The 26,045-nt window shown below is 44.7% G+C and overlaps 1 protein-coding gene across 1 annotated transcript in view; it reads left to right on the forward strand.

The window, feature by feature from the left end:
- Positions 1-25,086, forward strand: part of LOC133348425 (transmembrane protein 132C-like) — a 97,186-nt gene extending 72,100 nt beyond the window's left edge. Inside the window, 5 exon segments of the mRNA XM_061561219.1 lie at positions 317-460; positions 6,782-6,987; positions 16,681-16,921; positions 18,741-18,932; positions 20,171-25,086. Of these exon segments, the coding sequence (XP_061417203.1) occupies positions 317-460; positions 6,782-6,987; positions 16,681-16,921; positions 18,741-18,932; positions 20,171-21,226 (1,839 nt within the window). The 3' untranslated portion in view covers positions 21,227-25,086.
- Positions 25,087-26,045: the final 959 nt, after the last annotated feature.

Raw genomic sequence — 26,045 nt, forward strand, 5'->3', positions numbered from 1 at the left:
CGTGACCCCAACCTTGCAGACGGACACCAGTAGGCAGAGCTAAATGCATTAAAGCTCAGTTAATAACGGTTCGTCGCAACAGTGATGCCAGTGTCCTGTACACAAGTTTGGTTCGTATTGGACTGCCGCTACGAGGGTTATCGCCGCTGCCAAGTTACAGGCGGACAGACGGATAGACAGACATACAGACACACACACGCGGGAGGGTCAGACCAGACGGAGCTCGTGCATGGACAACCTTCGTTGTAGAGCGTCGGTGGTGACGACGACGGCGGCGGTGTGCGTGTGACGCGTGAACGACCCGGGCTCCCCGCAGGCGGAGGAGCTGCTCAACACGGCGGTGCTGACGGGCCGCACCGTGGCGCTGCCGCTGCGAGTGCTCGTCGTGGAGGAGAGCGGCCTCGTGACCGACGTCTCCGAGGAGGCGCAGTGCTACTCGCTCGACGAGGACGTCCTCAAGGTGAGGACGTGCTCAAGGTGCGGACGGTGTTCGTGGTTCGGCGGAGCGCGAGCCGCTCGTTGCGAGGGTCCGCTGTTCGAAGTCAGCGGGCGCCCCTGGTTGTGAACCACAACGTGCACGCCGCTGCCTGCCTCGCAGCAGGTGCTAAAATATCCCGTGACATGGATCAAAAATGAGTAGGCCATGTGTGTGTGTGTCCAAAAACGTGTTGTTGTTGTTGTTGCAATGTTTTCCCTGGTTTTATCCCAAATGTGCTGTCAATTTTCGCAACACGAGACGATGTATCCATGCAGATCTCTCACAGCGCATGGGCCACGGAAGCAGATACCACAGAGCTACCTCTGAGATCCCTTCTTCAAGTGACTTCTGGTGCACACAGTTGAGGGCAGCACTTGCCCACCCACTCTGAGAATGAGAGTGACTTTGGTCCCATGACAGTGAAACTGATATTTCATTCTCACAGTTCGAATTGAGCCAATTAAGTGCGGAACCAAATTTCATGGGATGTGTCCTTCATTGGAATGTTAGGTGACTGCCAGCTATATCTCCACTGCCTCCAACTTGTGCATAGAAAGGCAACCCGTATACACAGGCACCCATCCCATGTGCACAGACACTCCTCCAATGTACCCAGACACTCTTTCTGCGTACCATAGGCACTCCATTGTCCACGCTGCTGCTTTTGGTTTATAAGATAAAAGTGTAATTGCTGAAAAACGAGCTAACAAAATATGAATGGATAAAAACAAACTGCATGTGATTGATGATATGCACACATCTTTCAAAAGTCAACAACAGTATAATGATGAATTAAACAAACAATGTAATTCAGCCAGCTGCTGATAGCGATCATAAAGCAAACAAACCCACCACTGAACAATTTTTCCTGCTCTCCATGTCAGACTTAGAAAAAAAAAATATTGGTGTGCATTGCCTATCTGTGTACTCCTGTTTACAGGAGTCCATGGTTTTTTTTGCAGCAAAAATGACAAAACATTTCTCAATAAATCAACAGCAGCACGACTGTTGTTGCACGATGCGTGCATCTTACATGTCTTGGCTGACTTGTGTAAAATCGGTGCCGCTCCGTGTACACACACGGTGATGCTGTAAATTTTACAAGTCAAGCATTGGTAGAACAAAGAGACCAGCCAATTTAATTGCTCGTGAACGGTGGCGCTATTTGAATTCATCGCCGTGAATGTAATCCCATTGCTCTCCAATGTTTTTTCCGGAGGTGGAAACCCCTGTGCAGCATGGGGTGCGAACGGCCACGGAGTAGCATAATCCAATTCGTGTTCGCACCAGCCACGCCACGCGTCCATATGTTCCACCTCCTGATCTCTAGTACTCCAAACTGGCCCTTTATATCCCCTTTGTTTGCCCAATTCCACTCACCTTGCATCAAGGGGTTTACGTCCATGAATAGTCCCCCCTCGCCCGGCAGATGTTGATTGCTGCCAGTGCTATTGCATTTCAATAATACTGCAGTGGCACTAAACATTTATAGCCCTTGACTGCAGCTGTTTTGAATTAACTCAGCCTTCAATCCCTCTGGAATTTGGAAAATAAATGCCACTATGGGGAACTTCAAGCAGTCATCCCGCGGATGGACTAGATCCTACCATAAGAACGTGGAATTGCCACCACTTGCTCACATTTAAGTAGAAAGACATTTTGACGTGCCTCCTTTTTAATTACACCATGTTAGCGTCGCTCCGGACGGACATGGATGGCCAGATTAGGTGTTGATCACAACAATCCATCATGTGCCTTGCTGCCCTTATTAGGCACTCAATAGTACTTATTCCATTAGTCTGCAAGGATAAATGGCAAATATTCGTGTGTATTTGTCGTCGTAAGGGAAATGGTGGTGAGTGTAACGGTGAGTGCTCTCCGCTGCTCTGCTGCTGGTGACCTGAATTTACATCTTTGGCTATGCACAATGGTAGTGACGAGGATATCTAAGACTAAAATGAATTCCTGAACACACTGTTCCTTTGTCTGCCACTTGCCATGATATCCCTTAAAACTAACCAAGGGAGATCTTTGTTGACAATTGGATGATGTATTAATTGTAAGAAAATAAGCCGACTTAAAATAATGTTGCCAACTATTTACACAGGAAAGCCTCATTGGGTCTCAGGATATATTTGTGTTCAGTAGGGTTCTGACATTGGAATGTTGGGTTAATACCATTAATGCTAAAACAAATACTCCAAGAAGGCCCGTGTGGCCTATGGGTCGTGTAAAAAAAAAGATTAATTGTTTTACGTGGAGAGACAAATATGGGTCAGAGGCGTCTTGTCTGTTTATTAATTTCTTCCATGAACGGGTGTTTGTCTTTGGGAAAAAACCAACGGAGCTGGATAAATGGGATGCATACAAAAGGTGTGCCTCTCCTTCTGCTGTCATATGGTGGGGAGTTTATCAGCAACACTTACATCGCCCTGCGAAGGTTGACGAGTGAGTGAGTGAGCCATTGGACGGCTTCGGGAGTAGGCTGGTGGATATCTTAAACGCTGCTGCCAGCAAATGAACGACGTGGACAGTGACGTCACTATGTTGTCCATGGTTTCAGATTGGGTGACCTTAGCTGCACCCGTGGGCAGTTGCTATTTGTCCCTTGATGTAGGAAATAGCCGTTACTGCGGTATAGATTTTTTTTGTAATCATGGTCGCGCCCTTTCTCTCTCTCTCTCTCCATGTATATGTATGCATACGCTGCATAAAATATGTAAAAAAAATCTCTGCATCGCATTAAATTAACACTTCACTGGACGTGCATTAGCCTCATTAGGCTGCTGCTGCTGCAGAGTAAGGTTTTTAGAAGTTAATAAAATTACACAGCATGACTGGTTGTATGTGTAATTTTTATCTAAAACAACAATTCATAATCAACGTTTATGGGTTTAGATCGCGTTTATTTATAAATGTGTCGTAACCCTCCACCACCCGACACGGCCAATCAGTAAAAATGTGTCATGTTGACAAAGACACATTTTTACTGATTGGCCGTGTCGGGTGGTGGAGGGTTACGACACATTCATAAATAAACGCGATCTAAACCCAAAAACGTTGATTATGAATAACATTGGTCGCGAAAGCCTACGTGTTCAACTAAAACAACAATTCCCGATTTGCATTTGTAAGTAAATATAGAAGAAATCATTGTACGACTTTAAAGAAAATGCCGAAAAATAGTTGCTCTCTCTGGGAATGTTTCTTAAATTGCTACAGTTGTAAGAACTATGTTATGCAATTTGAGCTCGTCACCAAACATTGTTGAGAGGCAACAGTCATCATTAGCCACTGTTACAATTCTGGAATGCTGTAATGATAACCGTGGCTTACAAACAATGGGACAATCACTAGTTATATTCTTTTTGGTTCTGTTGCTATGCAATTTGTATTAATCGGGGGGGGGGGGGGTGACAGTAATTTGTATTCGAAGCAGAAATTAATGGCATCCTTTGGGTCAAGTTTCATAATACCCAGGTCACATTAATATGCGCATCACCACAATGCCCTACTGTTAGCCAAGGTCTTTAGTTTTGTTTGTATCCAAATACATAATTTATTAACAGAAATCATTACGTGCATCACGCGTCATTTTAGCTCTGACATCTGTATCTCATTATGAACCTCTGCAGGTCGATAAGGAAAAGTGTCCTGTATCTGCGAGCTAATTTGGATCTAATGGGCAGGGTTTGCTTGGGTCTTGGTCTGGCCATTGACTCATCATTGGCTCATCAGCGGGGAAGCCTTGAAGTTCTGCTTATCAGCGGGAAAGCCTCATCAATGGCGAGAAGTCTCGAGGTTCTGCTGTGTTGACCCTTGGAGAGCTGTGAATACAACCACAGATTACCCAGCCTCACGGATAATGCCAGATTCTTATTTTTAATACACATGCATACATCCACGCACAAAGAGTGAAGAGGTTCAAGTTCAAGTTCATTTATTAGGTGTAGCCCTGTGAGCCGTTCGGCTCTTGAATCGGGTGCAACCGCAACAAACAAAAAACAAAAACATGAACAAAAAACATATTAAAGTGAATATGTGACTAAGTGCAAACAGAAAATCCAAGAAAAGACAGCAAAATATTGCAGAAAAAAACACCGTACACCAACGCTGTGTGCAAAAATCCCAGTGGGATGCAAGTCAAACAACAACAACAACCATAAGGCAACTTAGATTAAGGCCATCAGTCTAACTCTGTACTAGAACAGGATGAGTTCAGATTTTCACTCACCACTGATGTTAGTCGTGACCGTGAATAGAACTCAGGTCGCTGGGTTCACAGTGCAGCACACGAACCACTGCTCAGCTGTCCACTCAAGCAACCCTCACGATTAACGTGTCATGGGAAAGGCTTCGTCCAGCCGTTGGTTGACAAAGAGTTGTTCACGTGTATTATCATTGACCGTGAATAGAACTCAGGTCGCTGGGTTCACAGCGCAGCACACGAACCACTGCTCAGCTGTCCACGCACTCATTAGCGTGGCGAAGCTCGGTCAAGCAACCCGCACTATTAACGTGGCATGGGAAAGGCTTCGTCCAGCAGTTGGTTGACAAAGAGTTAATTCAGACGCTGTCGCCTCGACAGACCTGTTCTTCACCTGAGGACGGCTGCTTGCGTTGTGGCCGAAACGTCGTGAGAATTATTTTATTATGTTTTATTTTTATTATTTTATTACTTCCCTTCTACGTGACTTTACAGAAAGAACCAAGAAGATGAATCCCTGCAGTCACGAAAGCTTTAAATCGAAATTTGACAAAGAGTTGTTCACGTGTATTATCATTGAAGAGAAAAAAAAGAGCCGAGGCCATTTCCTGCTCAACTAAGTATTGAGGCGGTGCTTTATCGATTCTTTATATTCCTGAGCCAGTGGTAGAATTTTCAATTCGCATGGTAGGAGTGTGCCTATCAATAGGACAGCCCACTGGTGACATCCCCAAAAAATTGGTATTCATTTTGTTGACTCCAGAGGAATGATGGACTGAGTCAACACCTGGCCAGGATTTGAACTTGAATTACCATTATTATTATTTACGGTATACAGTACAGCACATGTACTGTAATACAATTCAGTACATAACAGTATGGGATGCCTTTTTGTAACAGAGCCAACGCCTATGTGTGACAACCTGACATTTTGCTCTTAGTATGTTCACGATATATGAATACTAAAAAAAAAAACATTTAATTTATGCTATCCAAGCAGGTGACTGGGTGTATAATTTAAAAGTGCAAAAAAAATAATTTCACCAGCTACCAAAACGTGTTCTACGTTTAAGTAAAATCTACAAATAACTAAAAATATTATTTGTATTTTTGCTGAAAAATTGCAAAAAAATAAAGGAAACATGCCTCTTGGAATGAGCAACTTGATTTCTGTGACAGATGACATTAAAATGTACCTGGGCAACAGGCCTTTTCCCTCAAGGCAAATGCTCTGCAGGCAGATCAATGTCAAGATGTGCATTGCACGATTCCGAGAGTATTGTTTGAATTTACTTTGAAATGGGTATATGACTTGGGTAGTGCCTTTGCACTGGGTACTTTAATTTTGAACGATACTGTTGAGACAGCGGAAAAGAATGGGATCAGCTGTGTTAAGAGTCTTATTGGGTCTTTCGATGAATGGCTAAATTGCCAACGCACTCTGTGACACGACTTTATGAAAGTGTATGCAAATTTTTCTACATTAGGCCACATTACAGGCTCAGTCAAGTGTTTTTTGAAAGATACGATCAGCTCTGTCAATGACCCGAGGCTTATTAATTGCTTTGCCAACCCAGAATGCATTTTAGATAATGAATGAACTAGATTTGTTGAGGAAGGCCTTACATTAAAATAGCACAAACCAATTAAATGTCAGATACAAATACAAAGTGTGTGAATATTACAAAAAAGCCAATTTTTGAACTAACTTGAGTGATGCATGCTCAATTTGCAATTCACACCTCATATGACTACATTTTTACATTGTGCAGTACATGGATCTTCCAATGAACCATAATGCAATGTTACCATTCATGATACTGAAAAATAATCATTTTGTTTTATAATATATATTTTTTCCACGAAATATTAGTAACTCACACCACAGAATGGTTACGACCTTCCATAATTCATTCAATACAATCAATTTCGGCGGTTTTATTGGTATTCCAGAAAATATAACAACTGCCTTGCAGTGCTAAGAAGATTACAGCACTAATATTTCTGTCAAATACGTTGATTCAGTCTTTTTTTCCCCTCTGTGCAGAGGATCACAAATATTGATTGTTTCGTAATTTTCCCACGATGGTGAGCAGGTGTCAGCAGGCTGCGAGTACGTGTACGTCAATGGCAAGGAGAGACAGGGCTCCACGCGGGCTCGCGTTCACGTCAGCTACGAGCACATGCGCGCCTCCCTGGATCTGACCGTCTGGATGCCCAAGCTGCCCCTGCAAATACAGATCTCTGACAACATACTCAACCCCATCAATGGATGGCAGACACTCGGACCCTCCACAGGAAGGTATAGTGCCTCCGATTCCCCGGCACCTCCGGTTTGCACGGTTGGCTACATACGATGCCCTCTGTGAAGTTCACGGAATGGGGAAGCCTTTATTCAGCGGTGGAATTAAGAGTGTCCTAAATATTTTTGGTTCGGAAATTGAGAGAGTGGTAGCAGGATGGATGTTTAAATCTGGTGACCCGAAGTTGAATTCCCAGCGACAGATAACATCGGTGGTGAGTGACATCTGAACCAGTTCCGCTTCCAATGGATTCAGATGGTGCACCCCTTATAATTAGTGATGTAAACAAAGCAAATCCTTTAAAGAGGTACACTTCAACTTTTCCTCTCTCTCTCCATGATATGATCTTTATGGTGGGACCCTGGGGTCCCGAATTAACTGAAATCAAAATCGTTATTAATTTATTTTGGCGACTCCGTCCCACCGCGTACATAAACGCCGTGACCCACCTGGTGCGGATCATTCTGTTGTCAAGTCCTCCAAGCGCAGCAGCGAGGACGAATGCGCATAAGAAACAAAAGTTTGAAACTTTGATTAGCGCATTGAGGACAGACACGTTCAAGAGGTGTACGGTCTGTTCTGTTATTTCCCCACAATGGTACTAATGACTATTTTATATTCTTGGTAAGCATCACCGGCTCATATCTACCCAGTCTGATTTTAACTGCATTATAGGTATGTTTCCAGTGAAAAGGGGGGGGGGGGTAGAAATCAACAACTCTGGGTATATTCAGCATTGTCACTTTTGAATGATCTCACAGACCTTCAGCGACATTCCGAGTAGCCCATAACAAGCAATGGGCGGCAATGGTATTTTTTCGGAAGAACTATGTAATTTCTCACTCTCCAAAGTTTTTTTTTATTCAACTATACAGTAAGATTAGCACTGTACTTCAATGTCTTGGCGGCACAAGATTGTCCATCACATAATTTTTGTTCACGTTTTGGGAAATTGCTGTCATCCGGAGTAAAGGTAATGATATATTTTTTTTTCAGTCTTCGGCAAGAATTTGTACTCCGAGTATTGCACCGTTAAATTTCGATTTTAAGCTTTCGTGACTGCAGGGATTCATCTTCTTGGTTCTTTCGGTAAAGTCACGTAGAATGGAAATAAAATAATAAAAATAAAACATAATAAAATTATTCTCACGACGTTTCGGCCACAGCGCAAGCAGCCGTCCTCAGGTGGAGAACAGGTATGTCGAGAAGACAGAGTCCGAATGACAGTCTGAAAGACAGAGTCTGAATGACTCTGTCTTCTCGACAGACCTGTTCTCCACCTGAGGACGGCTGCTTGCGTTGTGGCTGAAACGTCATGAGAATTATTTTATTATGTTTATGTTTATTATTTTATTATTTCCATTCTACGTGACTTTATCGAAAGAACCAATAACATATTGCACCGTTGTTCCAGATTGTGCAGCAAAATAATGAATTGTTTGGATCCGTGTTAGTGGTGTCATTTTAACTCAATAAAAAATGGCTGCCAGAGCCTCTGCCGATCTTCCAGATAATGTAGATAAAGGAAAAAGTGAAGTGCACCTTGTCAAGCCACTTGTTATATTTGTATCATAAACTACTAGGGGTGCACTGTTTGGGTGAACTGGGAGCGGAACTGCTACAGATATGTGCTCCCAGATGCCTCTGTGTCTGAGAGGGTGTGTAAAATCTAGTGTTGTTTATTTTTTAACGTGGAGGGAGAGATATGCGAAGGAGGCATATTTCCTCCTATTTATGTTTTGGTTCTATGTCTACAGAACTGCACAGCACTCCCGTGAACACAATCTGTGAGAAAGATCCACTTTCCCATTGTTCTCGATCCGCTGTTCTGCCCTCTCCCCACTTTCATCAACCTGCAGGTGACCCAACGTGGAGGGAGGATGGCCAAATTAGTCCTCATTTCCTGTCGGCACTCCTCCAGCAGTGATTCGACAAAACGGGCTGTCCATGTACAACGCGTTTATTGTACAACGTGTACAGCTCTTGATAAACCAAATTCAGAGAGAGGTGGACAATCATGATATTTCAATTGTAGCATGATTTAAGTACAGTTAGTGTGTGTGTGGGTGTGGTATTTTTTCCTTCCACTGAGTTGTTTTAATTTGACCATGAACCCAATTGCACGAGAGTAGCGTTCATTGTTGATGCAATCCTATCGGCACTCTCCGTGTGTGTTCCGCGTGAGTTATGTACTCGCACATGGGGGTAAAGCGTGATGTGAAATGCTCCACTGAATTGCCAAATGGGTCCTTGCTCTTTATGGGTGCCTCCACTGTCACTACTAAAAAGCCCTGCACCGTGCAATGCGCGCAAGTGTTTCCCATTATTATTGGTCGTCTGATTAACAAATGGAATGTAACGTGTTTAGTATAACTTTGGGGATGTCCACTGGCCATCTATCGTCGCAACACGCCGGAGTGGATTATTTTGTATATTGGCATTGGATGTAGGCACAAGTTCCGTAATTAGCCATGGACCGCTTTGCCTTTGGACACGAGACAATCAGAGTTTTTGAGCTATTTACGTCTGTCTTGAAAACTCACCTTTTTAAATCCTTTATGTTAAGTTCGCTTGCTTGCTTACGACCGTGCAAATCTTTCGGTCGTTTTTTAAACCCACTTCCCGTGATCCAATCGAGCTGACATTTTCCACACAGACTCGTTGTGCGTGACAATTAATGTTCGTGAAATTTTTTTTCCAAAAGTTTACACTTTTTAGGACAGAAATATTATATTTAATTACCAATTGCTTAATGGTGCAATGCAATCATCTGACCCATAGGTGGCAGCCATCTCAAGCCAGAGGACGAGAGAACTCTAGCCGCCACGCATATAAAGGATTTATAGTGGAAAACTTTGTTTTTACGGGTTATACTTGTTTAAACTGGCTTAGCGCCCACTACTTCTGGCTGATGTACCCTGCAGGTTATGTTTCTCTTCCTGCTTTCCATGCGCAGCACATCGGTATCCGTGGCTGAAACGTGCCTGACAAATGTCAATCGTCATTAGTTAATATCCAAAAAACAAAATCATACTGTACATCTTGGCATAGACAAATTAACCCTGCCCTTTAAAGTTTTCAAAGCCATACAATTACAATGGCGCATTTTCGACATTAATGTACGTAAAAGGCTTAGCAATATATCTAAACTAGCTGTACTACCCGGCTTCGCCCGGGACTTGTATCCACCACGGCCGGCCGCCTTTGTCTCCCCAGTGGCGATGTTAATACGCCACACCAGTTACTCGTTTGAGGCTGAGTCGACCTATGGGAGGTTCAAATAATCTTGACTGGTGGTGGCCGTGAGCGGGAATCGAACTGGGTTCGCCGGGTTGGTAGCGCAGCGTAGCGTTAACCACTACACCCACCGCTCCTCACACACACAGACGCACAGACACACGCACAGACACACACACAGACACACGCAGACACACACAGACAGACACAGACAGACACACAGACACACAGACAGCACGCTAACCACTGCACTACCGCTCCCCACACATCACACACGCACACACACAGACACACACACAGACACACACACAGACACACACACACAGACACACACACAGACACACACACAGGCAGCACGCTAAGCACTACACTACCGTTCCCCCTACACACCACACACGCACACACACAGACACACACACAGACACACACACAGACACACACACACAGACACACACACAGACACACACACACAGACACACAGACACACACACACAGACACACACACACACAGACACATACACACAGACACACACACACAGACACACAGACACACACACACAGACACACACACAGGCAGCACGCTAAGCACTACACTACCGTTCCCCCTACACACCACACACGCACACACACAGACACACACACAGACACACACACAGACACACACACACAGACACACACAGACACAGGCAGCACGCTAAGCACTACACTACCGTTCCTCCTACACAACACACGCGCGCGCGTCCATAGATACACATACACGCGCTTGCTGCAGACACACACGACTTTGAGGGTGCGTACGGCAGTAAACGACTGCAATAATAAAGCGGCAATGCTGCGCGAGGAACGCCTTAGACCTGCAACACATTTGTGTAATGCGAGCGTAAACACACAAACACATACAAACACATACACACACATACACACAAACACATACACAACAACAACAACAACAACAACAACCGCCATTCGCCACTAAGTGGCGGTGACGTCACCACGATGCTTGTGCCAGGCCAAGTGCACCTTGAGGCCACGTGAAGTGTCGAAAGCCCGCTGGCAGGAGGTCACGGGGCAGACCCAGGTGCCACTGGTCGACTGACCGAGATGACCGAGATGACTGGCTGATGCACCACCTGTGCCCCCTACTGTGCCAACTTGCTGTGCTTTAGCCACCCGGCGCTCCGCTCGTTGTTGTGAGCGTCGCTCCTCCGCCCTCCGTTGTTGTTGGAGGGCGACTGCCTCCAACTGCCCAGTAGCGTCCTTCACGAGCCTCCTCCACTGAGGCCGATCTTGACACCGCTGGTACCAGTCATCGGCAAGTCCACTCAGCTCCACGTCCTCCTGTACCACATCACTCCATCTCTTCTCCAGCCCGTGCCGCGCCCGTCTAGCCCCCTCGATCCGGCCGAACAAAAGCTGTTTAGGCATGCGGTGGCTGGGCATGCGGGCTACATGACCCAGCCAACGCAGCCTTGCCTGCCGGAGGAGCTCACTGATGGGACTTTGCCCAGATCTTTCAAGGATTTGTGAGCTCCTCACACAATCCAGCCTGGTTAAACCCAGGATGGATCGTAGGCAGGCCAGCCTAAATGTTTCCAACCGGCGAAGATGCTCCACCAGGGGGGTCCACGTCTCGCAAGCGTAGAGAAGGGAGGGAATGACCGTGGCCGAGAAGACCTGAAGCTTCGTGCGGAGCGACAGACCAGGTAGCTTCCACACAGCGTTACGCAACCGATGAAAAGATATTGCCGCTCGACTGATTCGGAGTGAGACCTCTGCTGATAGACTGGAGCCGGTCATAAGCACACTGCCCAGGTATGGGAAACTCTCCACTCTCTCCACAACTGCCCCATCACCAATTGGGAGTTGTGGGGGTGGAGTGTCCGATGGTACAAAATACCCAGGCAGGTGCTTGGTTTTGGTGGGGCTGATGGTAAGGCCCCACCTCTTAGTGGCACGCTCCAGTCTCAGCAGCAGCGCCTCCAACTCCTCTTCTGAATGAGCAGCTATTACCAAATCATCGGCATACATAACGTGGTTGACCAATAAGGAGCCATCCCTTGATCGCACCCGGGCGTCGATCAGCCTCCCATTATATCTGTACCAAACGGAAATTCCCCCGGTACAGCTATTGAAGGCTTCACGAACTACGCGGTCAAAATAGATGTTAAATAATGTGGGAGCCAGAGGACATCCCTGTCGCACCCCAAGGTGTACAGGGAAAGGCTCCGACTCCCGGCCACGTAGTTTTACCCGGGCCCGCTCACCATCATGAAGGTCCTTAATGATCGTGAGCAGAGGGTCAGGGACTCCGAAAGCACGAAGAACAACCCAGAGTCCAGTCCTACTGATGGTATCATAGGCCTTGACCAGGTCAATAAAGCAGAGATGTAGGTCTTTTTGGAATTCCCTACACCTCTGCTGTAGCAGACGGACAGAAAATATGGCATCTGTGCAGGACCGCCCTTTCCTGAAACCGCATTGGGGCTCCGCAAGCCCCTCCTCAGCGTGCCTAGCAAGGCGATGTTGAATAATCCTTGCCAGGACCTTACCCGGCACACTGAGGAGTGAGATGCCCCTGTAGTTGTTACAGTCTGTGCGGTCCCCCTTCTTAAAGAGGGGGACCACCAGGGCATCCTTCCAGTCCTGCGGAACCCGTCCAGTGGTCCAGACTGTTGTTATGATGTCATATAGGGCAGTCTGTGCACAAACGCCACCCTCCCTCAGCATTTCGCTTGGGAGATCATCTCTGCCCGGTGCCTTCCCTGGTCTCAGACTCCGGATCGCCCTCAGTACTTCCTCAACAGCTGGAACCTCAGCCAGCCACTCACAGGGGGTGACCTCTTCCAATATTTGAGGCACCGCAGCCTCAGCAGGGTTATCCCCACTTTGTGCCATGATGTTTTCCTGGCTGAGAGAATTTCCCTCCCCCAGGACCTCACAGAAATGCTCAGCAAATCTGCAAACCTGTTCCTGGGGGTCGGAGATTGGATCACCGTTTTTTCCTCTAATGATGGTAATAGGTGTGGCGCTGCAGGTTACTTTTTTGATGGAGTTAAATAGTGATTTGTGATCACGGGCCACTGAGGCAGACTCCATCTCCTCAGCAACCCGCGACCACCACCCATCCTTACAACGCCTTACGGCTCTCCGAACTTCCGAGCGAAGGCTGCGGTAAACCTCCTCATTCTCTGACGTGGGATGCTGTAGGCGATGAGAGTGGGCCTGTCGCTTTTTCTCAATTAACCTGAACACCTCCTCTGTCAGCCAGGGTTTCTGGGGAGGTCTGGACCGCGTACCCAAAGCAGCCATTGCAGCTGCATGAGTCACAGTCCTAAACCTCGCCCATTTACCCTCGACATCAGGTGGAGTGGGGGACGATGCCAACCCCAGCTGCAAGCGATGATGAAATTCTCGCTTGCAACTTTCATCAGCTAACTGAGACCAGGCCACTTTTGGTTGGAATGGGATCCTGGGTGTACACCCACCACCGGAGTGGAAGAAAGGCAGGCGCATCTTACAGATGACTAGTCGATGGTCAGAGGACAGATCAGCTCCACGGTAGGTCCTGGTGTCAAGGACATGGGTTCGCATCCGCTGGTCCGTCACTATGTAGTCCAGCAGATGTTCTTGCTTGGACCCGGCATGTATCCATGATGTTGTGTGGATGCGCCGATGCCGGAAGAGCGTGTTGGTAATTACAAGCCCATGGGCTGCACAAAAATCTAGCAGCCTCCTACCGTTATTATTGAGCTGATCTGGCCCATGCCTTCCAATCACTCCAGACCAGGTGTCAGCATCATGACCAACTCGGGCATTGAAGTCACCCAACAAGATGACTCTGTCCCGAGTGGCCACTTTAGCCAGCACCTGTGACAGGAGGTCATAGAAAGCGTCTGACTCATCGGCTTTGCTTGCATCCCTCCACGGATGTTCGTCTTCGGTGGGGGCATAAGTAACCACGACCACCACTCCTCGCCTCTGGTTGATGGGAAGGCGAGCCCAAAGTATCCTGGGGCTTACAGCTTCCCACACCTCACCGCCACGCTCCCACGCCCCCTTCATTCTTTTGTTCAGAAGAAGAGCCACACCCTGTTGTTTGGCAGTCTCCTGCCCCGAGTAGAGGACTGTCCACCCCTCATGGTGGCAGGAGCCAGAACCGGTCCACCGGACCTCCTGAATGCCACAGAGATCCAGGCGGTACCGGTCCAGCTCCCGACAGAGGAGTGGCAGCCTCTCCTCCGCAGTGAGCGTTCGAACATTCCACGTGGCCATCCGCAATGGTTTTTTGTTGTTTCTGGAGGAGCCCCGAGGGTGAAAATTCAATCTCCTGGCTCCGCCAAATGGGGTTTGGCCAGGAGACGTCATAAAAGCCTGACCCCCCGGGGCCTCCGGCACAAGCTTATTTGTTACAGATTTATGTTTAATTCGTGGTTTAGTGGTAATGAATTGAAGGTGGAGGGGTTACCAGCCCCTCACACCCGTCCAGAGCCCCCGTTTAGCCACTGTGGTGGTCACAGACGCCATGAGGGGAGAGGCCAATGGGCATTGGCCCTCCCCCCACAGCACTGCCCACGACAGTGTTGCCCGTCCGGCACCGCGAGGAGGTAGGAGGTTGTTTTGCCGGACAAACACATACACATACACACACATACACACACATGCATACACACAGACATACACATACATACAAACACACACATACATACACACAAACACATACACAATACACACATACATACAGACACACACATACATACACACAAACACATACAGACACATACATACACACATACATACAGACACACAGACATACACATAAACACATACACACATAGTCATGACCCGGCTTTGCCCGGGACTTGTATCCACCACGCCCGGCCGCCTTTGTCTCCCCAGTGGCGATGTTAATACGCCACACCAGTTACTCGTTTTGAGGCTGAGTCCCTCCCTCGCCACTCTCCCTCCCTCGCCACTCTGCCTCCCTCGCCACTCTGTAGAGGACGTGAAATTTGTATGAATTTACCTCAGAGTGGCGTGTTGGGTGTCGAGGCCTAGCACCGTGCAGAGCCTCCCGCCTTGCCTGATTTTCCCACCCGGCGAACGCTGGGTACGGGTGCCGGTCCCCCCCCCCCCGCGCTATTAAAAATGGCGTCCACCCCGCGGCGAAAAGTTGCTACTCGTTGCCAGGGGCAACCGCCGTCCAATGAAAGCGGCGAAGGCGTCGTTAGCTGTTGCCAGGGGCAACCGCCGTCCAATGAAAGTGCGTATGGTCCGAAATCCACACACACATACACAGACAGACAGACATGCACGATTTTATATATATAGATTTCCTGGAAATAATATACTAAATAATGGTATAGTATACTGAGTCATCGTGTCCATTTATTCACTACCTGAGAATGATTTACGAATAAAATACGTTTCTATTGGCTATACTTTATAGTGGTCGGTTGCCTAAAAAGTGTGTGCTCAGAAGCAATTAACCAAATTGTAAACACCACTGCCAACTTCATTGGCATATACTCTAGAATTTATTGGCCTAATTGAACCAGTTGCTTCTCTACTGTATATCTATGACTTTTCTAAAACGTACACTGTACATTACACACATTTAGGGTAACAGTTTACAGGCCATATGGTTGCCTGTAATACAGGAAATAGGGTTGCCCTATATATCCGTTTCCCTATTATCTGCTACTCCTATTATAATTGACGTCATCACATCTACCCCTCTATTAAAGGAACGAAAACAGGAGGATTTCTCCACAAATCTGGCTGCCGCCTGATGATGCCGGTTGTGTTTACTGGCGAAACGTCGTACTCAGATTGTAAATGTTGTGGCTTGGCTCTCCAACACACCGGTTAGTGCTGAACTAGTGACGAAATGGTCATGTTCTGTTTACGTGACAACCCTTACTAGTTGGCTGTGTCGGGTGGTGGCGGGTTTAACGACACATTTTATATTTACACGATATAATAAAAAAAAACTGTTATGGATGATATTGGTTGTGAAAGCCTATGTGTTAACCGCGTATCCTTTGATACGTAAATGATTGCTACATGTAACTGTGATGCCATTACAAGTACAAACGTATAACGTGTACATTTTAAAGATTTATTACACAGAGGTGAGGTTGAATTTTTTTCCCAACTCATGTATGAAATGATACACTCATACAGAGTGCTACAAATGTAGATGTTGCTCTACATTCTCTCGTGCAAAGTTGACATTTTACTTCAATAAATAATTAAAAGCAATACATTAACGAGCTCCTAACCTTACTCTTAAAGTAACCTTTAAAATTCACGTAAAAAAAAAAAAACTCTTACCAAACACATTGGAAATCTTGTTTTAAAGAAAACGTATTTAATAACGTGAAATAGTAATTCAATCAACTCGATTGCCTCAATGCTTACTTCCCGTGATCACAAATTGATTAACATCCACGCAGGAAACCTCCGGACAAGAATTGCCTCCCGCAGTACCAACACGCGGCGCTGCGCGTGTACACGCGGTTCTTCTCCGATGCCCCCGAGGAGGGCAATCGAGTCGCCTACCTCGCGGGTACCGGCTGGACGCTCGACGTGACGGCGCTGGTCCGGGAGAACGTCATCGTGAAGGACCAGAAAGTGGCCAGCATCATTGAAGGCGACGTTCTCATCGGAACGGCGCCCGGTTCTACCATGCTGCAGGTGAGACGCCAACATTCCCCAACGCTCCCGACAACATTCCCTTCCGTTGGTGCCATGGTGGCGGACCCCACGGTTTAGGTTAGGTTTCATGCTGGCACGGGCAAAACCCATTGGGCAATAAACACTCATCTTCGATGGGGACCCGGTCACACCATAGAAACCCAATTCTAGATTTGAAGTTTTCGTGACTGCAAGGATCCATACTCTTTGTTTTTTCCAGTAAAGTCACGTAGGTAAAAAATCTAATAAAAATAAATTCAATCACGACGTTTCGGAGGCAACACAAGCTTCTGTCTTCAGGTGGCACCGTCACAGCAAAATTACTGTATCACTTGATACAGTAATTTTGCTGTGACGAAAAAACCAAAGAGTATACCATAGAAACCCGTTTGCAGCAGCAGCAACAACAACAACAACACACCAGAACAAAACAAAACAAGACAACCCACTCGATACCGCGTCCGCAGAATGACAGCTGCACCGACCAGTGTGCGTACCAGTGAGAAGCCGAGGTCAAACCGGTGATCGAACGTGACACGACGCTCCTGCGCGCTTTAAAGCCGCGTTTATGTTTTTGCCGTAGAATGGGCGACACATTTCTCCTCCCCCCCCCCCACGTTATTTTTCCCAAACGCCTCACGCACGCAGATGGTTGCACTGCAGCTCGTTGGGGTCACTATGCGGTTGTGGTGCACACAACTCTCCAATGTGCGTGTATCAGGCCGCGTGCTGACAACTTCAACATCCAGTTCCCGAAGTAGATCCCAGCACGTGGCTCGAAACGTCGGGCATCAGTGCCGCGGAACACGCGGTACAACCCAAGAACACATCGGAGAGCTCTCGTGGCACAACTGCGATAACCTAGCATCACTTTATGAGTAGCTCATCTGATTCTGTACCGCAGTTAATATCGTGAAGGGTTTTCAATGGACGCATGTGGGGTAAGGGAGCGCACTTGCTCATGAATTTCAAAGTGCTGCACTGTGTGTATTTCACTCGTGATATTGCTCGGCTAGCAGAGCTCTACGGAGTGTGCCCTTGTGTGACAGGTATCCTAAGCTTGTGGCTTATCCGTATAGAGATAATAAAGATTGCATGAGATTTCCCGAAAGAGAGACCTTAATAGGCGTCTGTAATGGCAAAATTACCCCCAATAAAATATAGTATTCCCAGAGGCAAACTGGGGCAGTCTTGTAAACAAGCTTTATGAAAACTTAATGAAGGCCCTGGTATAAATATGCATGAATGCTATACGCATTTTCTTATGTAAATCAACACTGCTACTTACTATATCATACTGGAAGTGTATGATTAGGCTATTGTGTTCATATACCGAATTGTTAAGCCAATTCTCACAGTTGGTGTCAACATCGCTGATTCTCCATAACCTCCAGCTACCCCACTGCTAACCAGTTGGAACTATGTTTTTTTTTTATTAAAAGTTACAGTTCTATGCTTTGTGAACGCAATACAAAACTCACATATGCAAAACTATAGGGTATACGATAGCAAAGCAAATCGGTTATCTAAAACGATGTCATTTCTGTATGCCATTCTACCGATTAGCAGTGATTCAAGCTTCCACTTAATTTAACTCGGTTAAACACATTTATTCCAGTCATTCGAGATAACCCTTGTCTTGCCAAGTACAAATGACCATTGTGCTCATTTCAGTTTAGTCCTCACGTGCTCCTAATGGCCGCACGGACCCCTAATGGCCTACACGGACCAATTACAAACCATCCGATGCGAGGAGAGTTGTGCAACATCCCTTTCTTAATCATCGATCCCCCATTGATTCCAAAACCCCATCCCCCAGGTGCTGTCCCCGCTGTCAGACTCGATCCTGGGGGAGCGCGCGGTGACGGTGAGCGAGGAGAAGGTCTCCGTGAGCGGGCTGCACGTGACGCTGCTCTCGGGCCTCTCCCTGTCGCTGCGGCCCAGCAGCAGCGAGCCGAGCGTCATCGTCGCCCGCACCACGGGGCTCAGCATCTTCACGGCCAGCAAGCAGGTACGAGCCGCAGTGGGGTTGTGGTGCTGCAGCCTGACCCACCTAATGGGGGGGGGGGGGTGGTGATGTCAGGATCTAACTCCGGTGGAGGCTCTTCCTCCAGCAGTGGCAGGAGCAAACATTTTTTTGCAGATCTGTACGTACGTATGTTGAACTTCGTTCGCGCCGTACGAAGCCGACCGTGCTAGTTGGCGGTGCGAGGGAAGAACAACGAAGTGGGGGAGAGGACAACATCTCTGCGCACCTTTAACCCTTCATGCAGCTAAAATGAAGTTGTTTGCGAGGAGATTTGCACCGAGTGTTTACTGTTATCATCATCGTCAACCATGGCCATAGTCAATCCACTGCTGCATGAAGGCCTGCCACTGCTGATCCAATGATGTCGAGCGGCGGGCATGACGGTTATTGCACCGCTTTAGGAACGCGGTTTCCTGCGTTAGATTCCCGTCCACGGCCAAGATCGGTAGCGAGCGATGCCTGTGACTGTTTTGGGCATTATTACCCCTCCCTTCACTAACCTGCACTGACCGGCGTGGTGAAGTGTGTTACACAACCCCCATGATCGACGTGGCATGGAGAGGCCTTCATCTAGCGTAGCATTGACAAAGGTCCTCATATCATTGTATATAGAATGTTTTTTTCTTTATAGACGTGAGTGTTGATTTAGAAGGTGTGTTATCTAGCAATAATTATATTATCCAGCAATTGATGTGCATGAGATCTGCAATGACACATTGGCAATTTAAATCATCTAACACTCGGTAAGAAAACATCCTAACTCTTAACGTAATCTGTTTTGAAGAGTTTTTCTGTGTTACAAATAGTTTTTTTAGTTCGTACCTAATGACTAAAGAGTCTTATTTTTTAAGTGTTGTCCAAGTACCTGGTGACATGCTACAATATTAAGACGTGTAAATCGAAAACACCAGCTTTTGGCTCAATGGACTGGACCTAAATATAAAATTTACATTTTGAGCTTTTTACATTTAACCATACCGAGAATCTAAAATATCATTGTATTATTAAAAAAACAATTATGGTTTTGGATGCATCCTAAAGGGGCGTTATGATGATTAAAAGCCAACATTTAACACCTCGTAAATGTTACTGCAAAATGTAATTTTAAATTTAATAAGAGTTATCAAAAATATTTTTTTTAAACTACTGTCACACAATTTAACTGTGTTAATTTCTTTCACGCGATCCTTTGACTGCTGCTTCTTTCAACCCCTTTGCAGAAAGGAACGCTGCGTGCTTGGATACAATTCAGTGATGGCACCACATCGCCTCTCCACTTTTACCAGCCCAAGGATTACAACATCGTCGTTAGCACATTGCAGAAACATATCCTGTCCATTGACGTGAATCCCCACTCACCGATGCCAATGATAATAGCGGAAGGCGAGGGTAATGGGAGAATAAAAGTGGAACTAAAAAATGCGCACGTGTGCCAGAATTCCGTGGAGCCAAGTACATTGATAACATCTGCAATATTCGTACCGGTCAACTTTATCGATCTGGGAGGCCAGCCGTTGGAAAACGACGCACAACCTAGCACCTCATCCAACACTGACATTGGAAGGACACACCCTGGCCAGTGGGACAATGGTAACGATGGATCTCAGGACAGAAGAGGCTCTGAAGACAATGAGAGACCTGCGGACAACCGGAACGTCCCTGACACAAGTCCTTCGGGAAACAAAGACCTCGAGGAACAGCTGTCACAAAAGCCCCGTCGCCTATCTGACCTGCAAATAGGAATGTACACTTTGTTGAGTGTATTCTGCCTGGCCATACTGATGTTCCTGGTGAACTGCTTGTTCTACGCAGTACAGTACAGGAAAAGGCACACGCGGAGGGGACAGCAGGAGGAGATGGCCCATTCTCACGAATGGGTCTCCCTCAAAAATTCAAGCAGCACAATTAGTGCAAGGGCCTTAGACGCCAAGGAGCCGTATCCTGCCACCGTCAATCACATCGTCGACGACGGAGGCTTCGGGAGTGGCAGCAGCCCAAAGATTTACATCCAAACGCATCGACACAGGCACGCGCTCGAAGCGCCTCCGCAGTCAGAAGAGTCGCACCGCAAGTTCGATCTGTCCACGTCGCCCACGTCGCAGAGGAAAAAGGTGACATTTGCCACCTTCACGACGTCCAGCCCTTGCGAAATCCTCCGGCACCACAGCTGCAGTGGACTGGTCGGCGAAAATGAGGCGATCACGTCATTTATATCCAACGCAGAAATAATGGGAGAAGTAAAAACAGTGACAGATTTTGCACAGAGAAGAGAATGAACAATACGGCAGTGCTACTGATTGAAGAAACAACCTATAAATATATATATATGTGTATATATATATATGATTTCCGTAGCACTGGTCTACGACTGTCCCAGCATAATTTTCTTTCTATTGCATACTGTACCTGTTAGCTGGCAATCTAATGGTGTCTGTAAATGTTTGTATACTTTGGAGAAAACAGTCTTTTATAAATGCAAATACACAATTATTATTATTAGAATTGTTGTGGAGAATGTCAGTAGTGAAATGGATGAGTGGACAATATGTTTCCCTACATATCCGTCTCTCTATAGAAGATTTCACGTAATTTTTCTGCACAGTCCGTCGGCCCCACGGGCTTCCTGGTAGTGCATAATTTTAGCAGCACTGAATCAATGTTACTGAATCAATGCTGCTGGAATTATGTACTCCCAGAAGGCCGTGAGGCTGATTGGTTGTGTAAAAAAAGAAAACTTGCATTTTTTTTACGTGGAGATAGAGATATATAAAGGAGACATACTGTCTAATTAAAAGTGCAAGGCTTTGGTAAATAATTAGAGCTAGTGTATGCAATTTACGAGGCCATGCTTGTGTGCATATCCATGGTTTAATGGTCATTTGTTACTCTTATTAGCTAAAAAAAATTTTAATCGTAAAATAAAAACTCGATATTTATTGGTTTCTAAACATTTGTCAAGCAACGTCAAACGGGACGTACACATTTTGACAGCTGTCTTTTTTAAAACACTCTGTTCTTGATTAACGGTATATTTCTCCTATTTAAACACTGATAACACAGTCACTCAAATAGTGTGCTTTACAATTTGCTTTAAAACAATGTTTTTTTTTTACAACCATTTCAAATAACACAATGGATAGGCACATCATTGTAATATAATTAATTATAAGTTCATATATAACTGAATTAGCTGAAACGTGCAAATCTATAAAAACTAAAATCTGGATAAAACAAATATACCAAAACAAACACACAATTTGGAGTTGGCTTTGGTGGGGCGCTACACGTAGCTTTAATACGGAAATATGTAGGTTGTGTTTCTGGATTACAAAAGTGGATAACAGCAACAGCGATTACATTCATGAATGACCCACTTCTTGTGAAATGAGACGGGATCATGCAGAAAGTAGAGTTCGGAGCTGTTTCTGTGAAGTTAAACTGCTCTCGTTAGATGCACGAATTTATGTTCTGTCCACTCCAATTTCCTTTCACTTGCAAAACGACTCGAAGGTCCAATGGCCTAAGCAGTTTTTTCTTTAAAACAGACTTGAAGATTAGCCAGGATTTCCTCAGTAAAGATAAAAAAAACTCTCTCTATATATGTAAATCTGGAATATGTAGCACATACAGCATTCTTCCTTTTTACATCTTAGACATTATATTATTGGTTCTTTCGGTAAAGTCACATCGAAGAATATGAATCCCTGCAGTCACGAAAGCTTTCAATCTAAATCTTATACATTACTGTATATATGCTGGTGCAGAGCAGAAACACAAGACCATTTTTTTTGTAATGGAATAAGTCTCGAGATATGTTTAAGTGGTTATTTTAAAATGGTGTGTTGCAACATTTTCCGTCGTCATACATTGGCATGTCTGATACTCTCCCAATTATAAGGCGCATATTTTTCCCCTGTATTTTTTTTACCAAAAGTTGCAAGTGAATCAGATAATCCTGTAGGTGTATGCGTGTGTGTTTGTATGTGTGTACAGGACCAGATTTGTTTTTAAAACTTTATTAACACCGAGCACAAAGCCTGGGTGCATTTTACTTTCAAGTGAGTGTGTCTTATAATCCGGAGAATATGTTAGTTCCACTACAAAATTACAATTATGAGATTTTAGCAATATTCATAATAATATAATATGGCTGTTTTATTATATTATTTTCTTCAATAAAATAATTTGAACCGCTACACTTTCATTCAAATGCATCACCAGATATCCTTCCAGACCGCTATATGTTAAAATGAAAGAAACACCGACATTTTTGGCACAAAATTTATTTTTTCTGTGACGTTAACAGTATTTTTGTTCTTGTTATTTTAGCGTGTTGTGCTACGATGTGATACGATTTTTTTGTATCTATATAAGTATGTTAATGCCTTACAAACACTGTCCCACAATGCTCAATAATGGTGCCTTGTCATAGGCATGAAAACATGTAGACTGTAAATACCTAAACTTACACCGGATTAGAAATTAACAGTGATGTGTTATCATATGAATCTTTTGCAGTGTTTGAGATAGTATTTTGAAATGTAGAATTGGTACTGACACAAGAAAAACGCTCTAATTAACCATTATGAGTGGGGCTTTGTTTTAATTGGCATTATACTGAAGATATCGGACCTTATTCATGGTGTGGCGATAAGTAATTTTCCACCAATATTCGGTGGTAAATTCGCCAACTGTGTGAAAAATTGCAGAGATATGGCCACCTACATTTTTGGATATTTGCTGACGAATTTTCAGTCGAAAATACCTTATCGGCAAATTAATAAGTAAACTTAATTTTATGCAAACTCGTGTACGTGATATCCACACAAATAAATCAATATTTGTTTGTATGATGTAAAACTGACCGGAGTGATATGTTTTGAACCATCACAGGTTTAATCAGAGACCCAAGTTTAAACAAATTGGAAATCTAGGGATTTTTTTCTTCTTTTATTATTACCCAGTAAAGGCTTATCTAAACCAAAAAAAACAGCCTGCTATATTTTTCATAGAGTAGTGTAAATTGTGTTAGCATTTATATATGAATATAACTTTTCATTTAAAATACCATGACAATCTTTGAGAGGAAATGTTGGTTTATTTTTATATGAATATAACACTACTTAATCAAGGAGCATGGAGAGTTTTTAATACATTGGCTAATCGTGACTGAAAATGCCACCCAGGCTATTTAAGTTCAACACTTCAATTGTAAACCTTTGAATTGGCTGTTCATTTCAGCTTTGAGCGAAAAGTCAGGCAAGCATCATAGTTGAAATAAACAATCTTTCTTGAACATAGGTGACGGCTGAATTATACTGCATTCGTGAAAGTTGAGAAATAAGTCACTTTAACTTTTACTTGTCGTTAAATTAAGTTCACGTCTGCTTTATTTCGTTTTCTCTCTCTCTCTTTCATGAGGCCAACAATTTAGAGGCACTTACAGATTGCCAGCCAGCACTTTTCCAACTTTAAAATAAGTTTTCTCTTGATGTCTTGGAAAGTATCATTGTAGCTGTGATGGTGGCAGTGGGAATTTAATAGCACATCGACATCACAAAACGAGACCAAAGGCCTCAACAAATATCAGTCAGAAACATGATACGGTGTACACACACAACATTATAAATACTATGGGTTGCCTTTTGTGCAGTCTTGTATAATAATGGAATTGTTTAAAACAATGGTAAAAATGGGATTCTTGTTCACATGCCTATTGTACAAATGAAAGCCACTTTTTGGCATAATCGATCTTACACACAGATGCGTGTAATTTTTTTTGGTCATGTGTACGCTAGATTCTCATAGTATCCAGTTCAACAACACAGGTCTGTGCTGTTATCGATTATAGTTACAGAGGTGTACGTTGCTGTACATGTATACCACTGTTACATGTATTGTATTATAAAACTTCACGTGTCATAGAAAGCTGTTGAACTGGCAAATACGCTGCTTTAAAAATGCATGTTCAATTTTTAATATTTTTTCTGTTTCCATAAGTATTGTAAGTAATCATCAAAGGTACCATTAAAGTGGACATATAGATGCAAACTTGCTGTTAATATAAAGACCAGTTACTGCCAACAATGCTGTAAAATTTTGTCAAAATAAAGTTTGTTTTTTAAATAAACAAATTGTTCACGATCAAAATCAATTCATGGCAGATCACCATTTTGTCGATGAGCAAAGGTGAAGGTACAGACCTGTTACTGTTTGCTCACACCACTAGCGGTCGAAGGTTCTCCATGAGAGTGAGCTCTAGAAATCCCCCCAAACAGAGGGTATTTTGTTCTATTCTTCCACGCTAATGAGTAATGATCAGGGATTAATTTATGTGTTGGTGGAAAGGCAGTTTCTACTGACATTTGGTGGGAAAATGGTTACATCACCACCATTTGCAGATTTAGCAGCTCCCCCCTTTCCCCACAGAAATGTCGCCGAACTGTCTTTTCACTAGGTACAGGCTGTCTTTCTGGGTGAAATGGTTTCCATAGGTGTGCAATATCTTCACATGAAGGGGACCCAGTGTCAAACTACAAATCACAACTGCATACAATTATCAAACGTAGTAGCTCTCTCAAGCTCGATTGCACCCTATTTCATTCAAGATGCTTGACACCAATGGTCTATGGAAACAGCTAATTAAAGCTTGTTTACACAGGCTGACAAACACTCGGTAATAATGTTGTGGGTTTACTCGCCAACACAACCGGTGTGCTGAACTAGTAGCTAATTGACATGTCTTCTTTACATGACAAACCTTACTAATTGGCTGTGTCGGTGTGGTGGCGGGTTTAACGACACATTTATATTTACACGATCTCACCCAACAAACCTCTATTATGGATAATGTTGGTCGCGAAAGCTCACGTGTTAAACCAATATGGTTTTGTTGGGGTTTTCAGGCCCAGCCCGCAAAACTTACTGGTACAGGAGTTATTGTATTAGCACAATGAAACACGGTACAACTTTAATTAAAAGCCAATGAGTTGTTTCTTTGGCTGGAAATGTTTACACTTTAGAAATTGCATGATGCGTCGAACGGTGCTATTATCACAGCAATTCTGTCCGAAATGTAAAGAAATACTTTTTTTT

The sequence above is a fragment of the Lethenteron reissneri genome, chromosome 27 (genome assembly GCF_015708825.2).
Source record: "Lethenteron reissneri isolate LAM-NWPU_2019-01 chromosome 27, ASM1570882v1, whole genome shotgun sequence".
Lineage (NCBI taxonomy): Eukaryota > Metazoa > Chordata > Hyperoartia > Petromyzontiformes > Petromyzontidae > Lethenteron > Lethenteron reissneri.